Source organism: Mandrillus leucophaeus, unplaced genomic scaffold, assembly GCF_000951045.1.
Source record: "Mandrillus leucophaeus isolate KB7577 unplaced genomic scaffold, Mleu.le_1.0 Scaffold1, whole genome shotgun sequence".
Lineage (NCBI taxonomy): Eukaryota > Metazoa > Chordata > Mammalia > Primates > Cercopithecidae > Mandrillus > Mandrillus leucophaeus.
In genome coordinates, this window is record NW_012098097.1 from 16,184,552 (window position 1) to 16,186,969 (window position 2,418).

The 2,418-nt window shown below is 56.7% G+C and overlaps 1 protein-coding gene across 1 annotated transcript in view; it reads right to left on the reverse strand.

The window, feature by feature from the left end:
- Positions 1–2,418, reverse strand: part of CCDC57 (coiled-coil domain containing 57) — a 145,448-nt gene that overhangs the window by 20,558 nt on the left and 122,472 nt on the right. The window contains exons 17-18 of the mRNA XM_011998287.1: positions 2,288–2,392; positions 1,494–1,710 (exon numbers count right to left, since the gene is read on the reverse strand). Of these exons, the coding sequence (XP_011853677.1) occupies positions 1,494–1,710; positions 2,288–2,392 (322 nt within the window). The remainder of the gene's footprint in view (positions 1–1,493; positions 1,711–2,287; positions 2,393–2,418) is intronic.

Genomic DNA, 2,418 nt, shown 5'->3' on the forward strand with positions numbered 1-2,418 from the left:
GGAGGTTGCAGTGAGCTGAGACCACACCATTGCACTCCAGCCTGGGCAACAAGAGCAAAACTCTGTCTCAAAGGGAAAAAAAAAAAAAAAAAAAAACCAGAAAAGATAAAAAACAAGGACATTAAATTACATAAAAATAAAAAATATGAACATAAAAAAACACCACACGAAACATTTAAAAATATGAAGAACTGGGAGAAAACATTTGCACTGCTATCACCAAAAAGGCCGAATTTCTGTCACACAGAACGAGCTGCTACAAATCAGTAAGACAGACGACAGTCTAATATACAGAGGGGCAGAGAACTGAAGAACAGGAAAAGGAAGTAACTCCTAAACACACACGAAGAGGCACGACCTCCTAACAGAGGCGCTGATTCCAACCCTGCCTGCCACCGGCAAAAGCTCCGTGTGGCTCCACGACTCTCAGACGCTGCTGCTGGGGGCAGCCTCCGGGTGGGCAGTGGAGGCTGAGGCGATGGTGTCCACCACACGTGGTGGGCAGGCAGCCTCGACTAAGCAAGCCGGGGCACTTACATGTGTATTTTCACACACTGCAGCCTGTAAGGTTTCTATTCTAACAGTATCTGTGATGGCAAAGGACTGGAAATAGCCTACAATGCGCATGAAAGAGAGAATGCTTAAATGAATGCGGCACGTCCTCATGATGGAAGACAGAAGCTGCAAGGTAAGAAGGGGACGCCTTCCACGCAGGCACACAGGACGGACGCGTGCTCCCGCCCCAACACATCGCACGTCCCACCACTCTAGCTGCTTCGAAGCAGCATCTGTCTCTCTCCACCCTTCTTCCTACGTCATGGACCCATGCAGTCCCCACAAGGTGCACCCTTCAAATAGACCTTCCTGAAAACATCCTGAGACCATTCGCAGGAGCTGGCACTGTGACCTGCTGAGTTTGCCAGGCGTATGACTTAGGTGCACAGCAGAGTCTCAGGGCGACGATGTCTGTGCAGCAAAGCAGGATGAGGACAAGGATGCGGCGTGACGCTTGTCTGGCCCCCGAGGCTGAGCATCACTGGGGTTGGCCTGACTCTTCCCCGGGAGCCGGGCTGTCTAAAGTATACCAGTGCCTGCGCGTCTCACCTAGAACGCAGACGTTCCATCCTATGTCAGCAGGCCCCCGGGTGCACAGTGCTGCGCTAGCCCGGGAGCCGGGCTGTCTAAAGTATACCGATGCCTGCGCGTCTCACCTAGAACGCAGACGTTCCATTCTATGTCAGCAGGCCCCCGGGTGCACAGTGCTGCGCTAGGAGGTGGCATGGTCTCTGCCCTGCAGGGTTTTGCACCATAACCTGGGAAACACTCAGGTGCCAAATGAGAGGTAAGGAGACTCCGTGCATTACTCAACCAAAGTGCAGGGATTTCAGGGTGTGGGAGGCATGCAGGGTGCTGACTCTCCACATGCCCCTCAGAGAGGGTGGCCCCCACCAGCTGCCAGCTGTGGGCAGCTCCTGGGGAGGGCAGTCTCCTACCTGGAGTTGAGTCACCCTGGGAGGTGAGGCCAGAAGGGCTGGATCCCAGGTCTAGCAACCTCCAAGTGTCCTGGAGGGCGCCACTGGCAAGGGAGGAGGAGCTGTGGGATTGGCGGCCATGCTCCTCAGGGCGCTTGGGAGCCTGGGGTGGCTTTGGGGACCTGCCTTCTTTCTGCCGAGGTGATTTACAGGTCACCGTGTGGATGCTGCGTTGTGTCTAGAAAAGACATCATCGTCTTGAAAGCCACCCTCTCCAACCCAGAGGAAGCCACAGGACTCCCCCAGCCACTCCCCTGGAAGCAGTAAGGAGACAATGGGCCTGGCTCAAAGGCCCAGGCAGATGCTCCCAGGACCACCCAGGAGAGGCAGCTGCAGACAGGGGTGCATCTGGGGAGTGAGTCTCAGCGCTGGGAACGCCAAGTGTGAGCAGGGCCTGAATCTCGGTGCTCATCTCAACAAACGACAAAACACGTCTAGGGCAGAGGCTGTCCCGTTTCGATGGGGAATGAGTTGAAATGCAGGGCAGATACCCTGAGGGGCACAGCAACGAACGGCCAACGTGGGCCCCGTGTGCTTTAGGGGTCCTGGGGCCCTCCCAACACCTTTACCGCCCTTGTGGGACCACCCAGCAAACACTCTGCAGCTCACCCTGCCATTGCGAGCAGCCCCTGGCCATGGCACAAAGGCAGGTGCAGAGCGAAGGCCCCGCCGAGAGGCCCAGAGGGCCCAGACCCCAGCTTCCCTGCCGGCCACACTCCATGCAGCTGCACCGGCATAGGCACTGCCACTCTCACCTTCGGGCCTCGCAGGGCATCAAATCTGCTGCCCACCTGTGCTGGGCGGGGCCGGTGCTTTCCCAAGGGTCCAGAAGGACACTCCTCCTCGGCACTCTTGGCGTCCTGCCGTGGGGATTTAAATGAGAGGA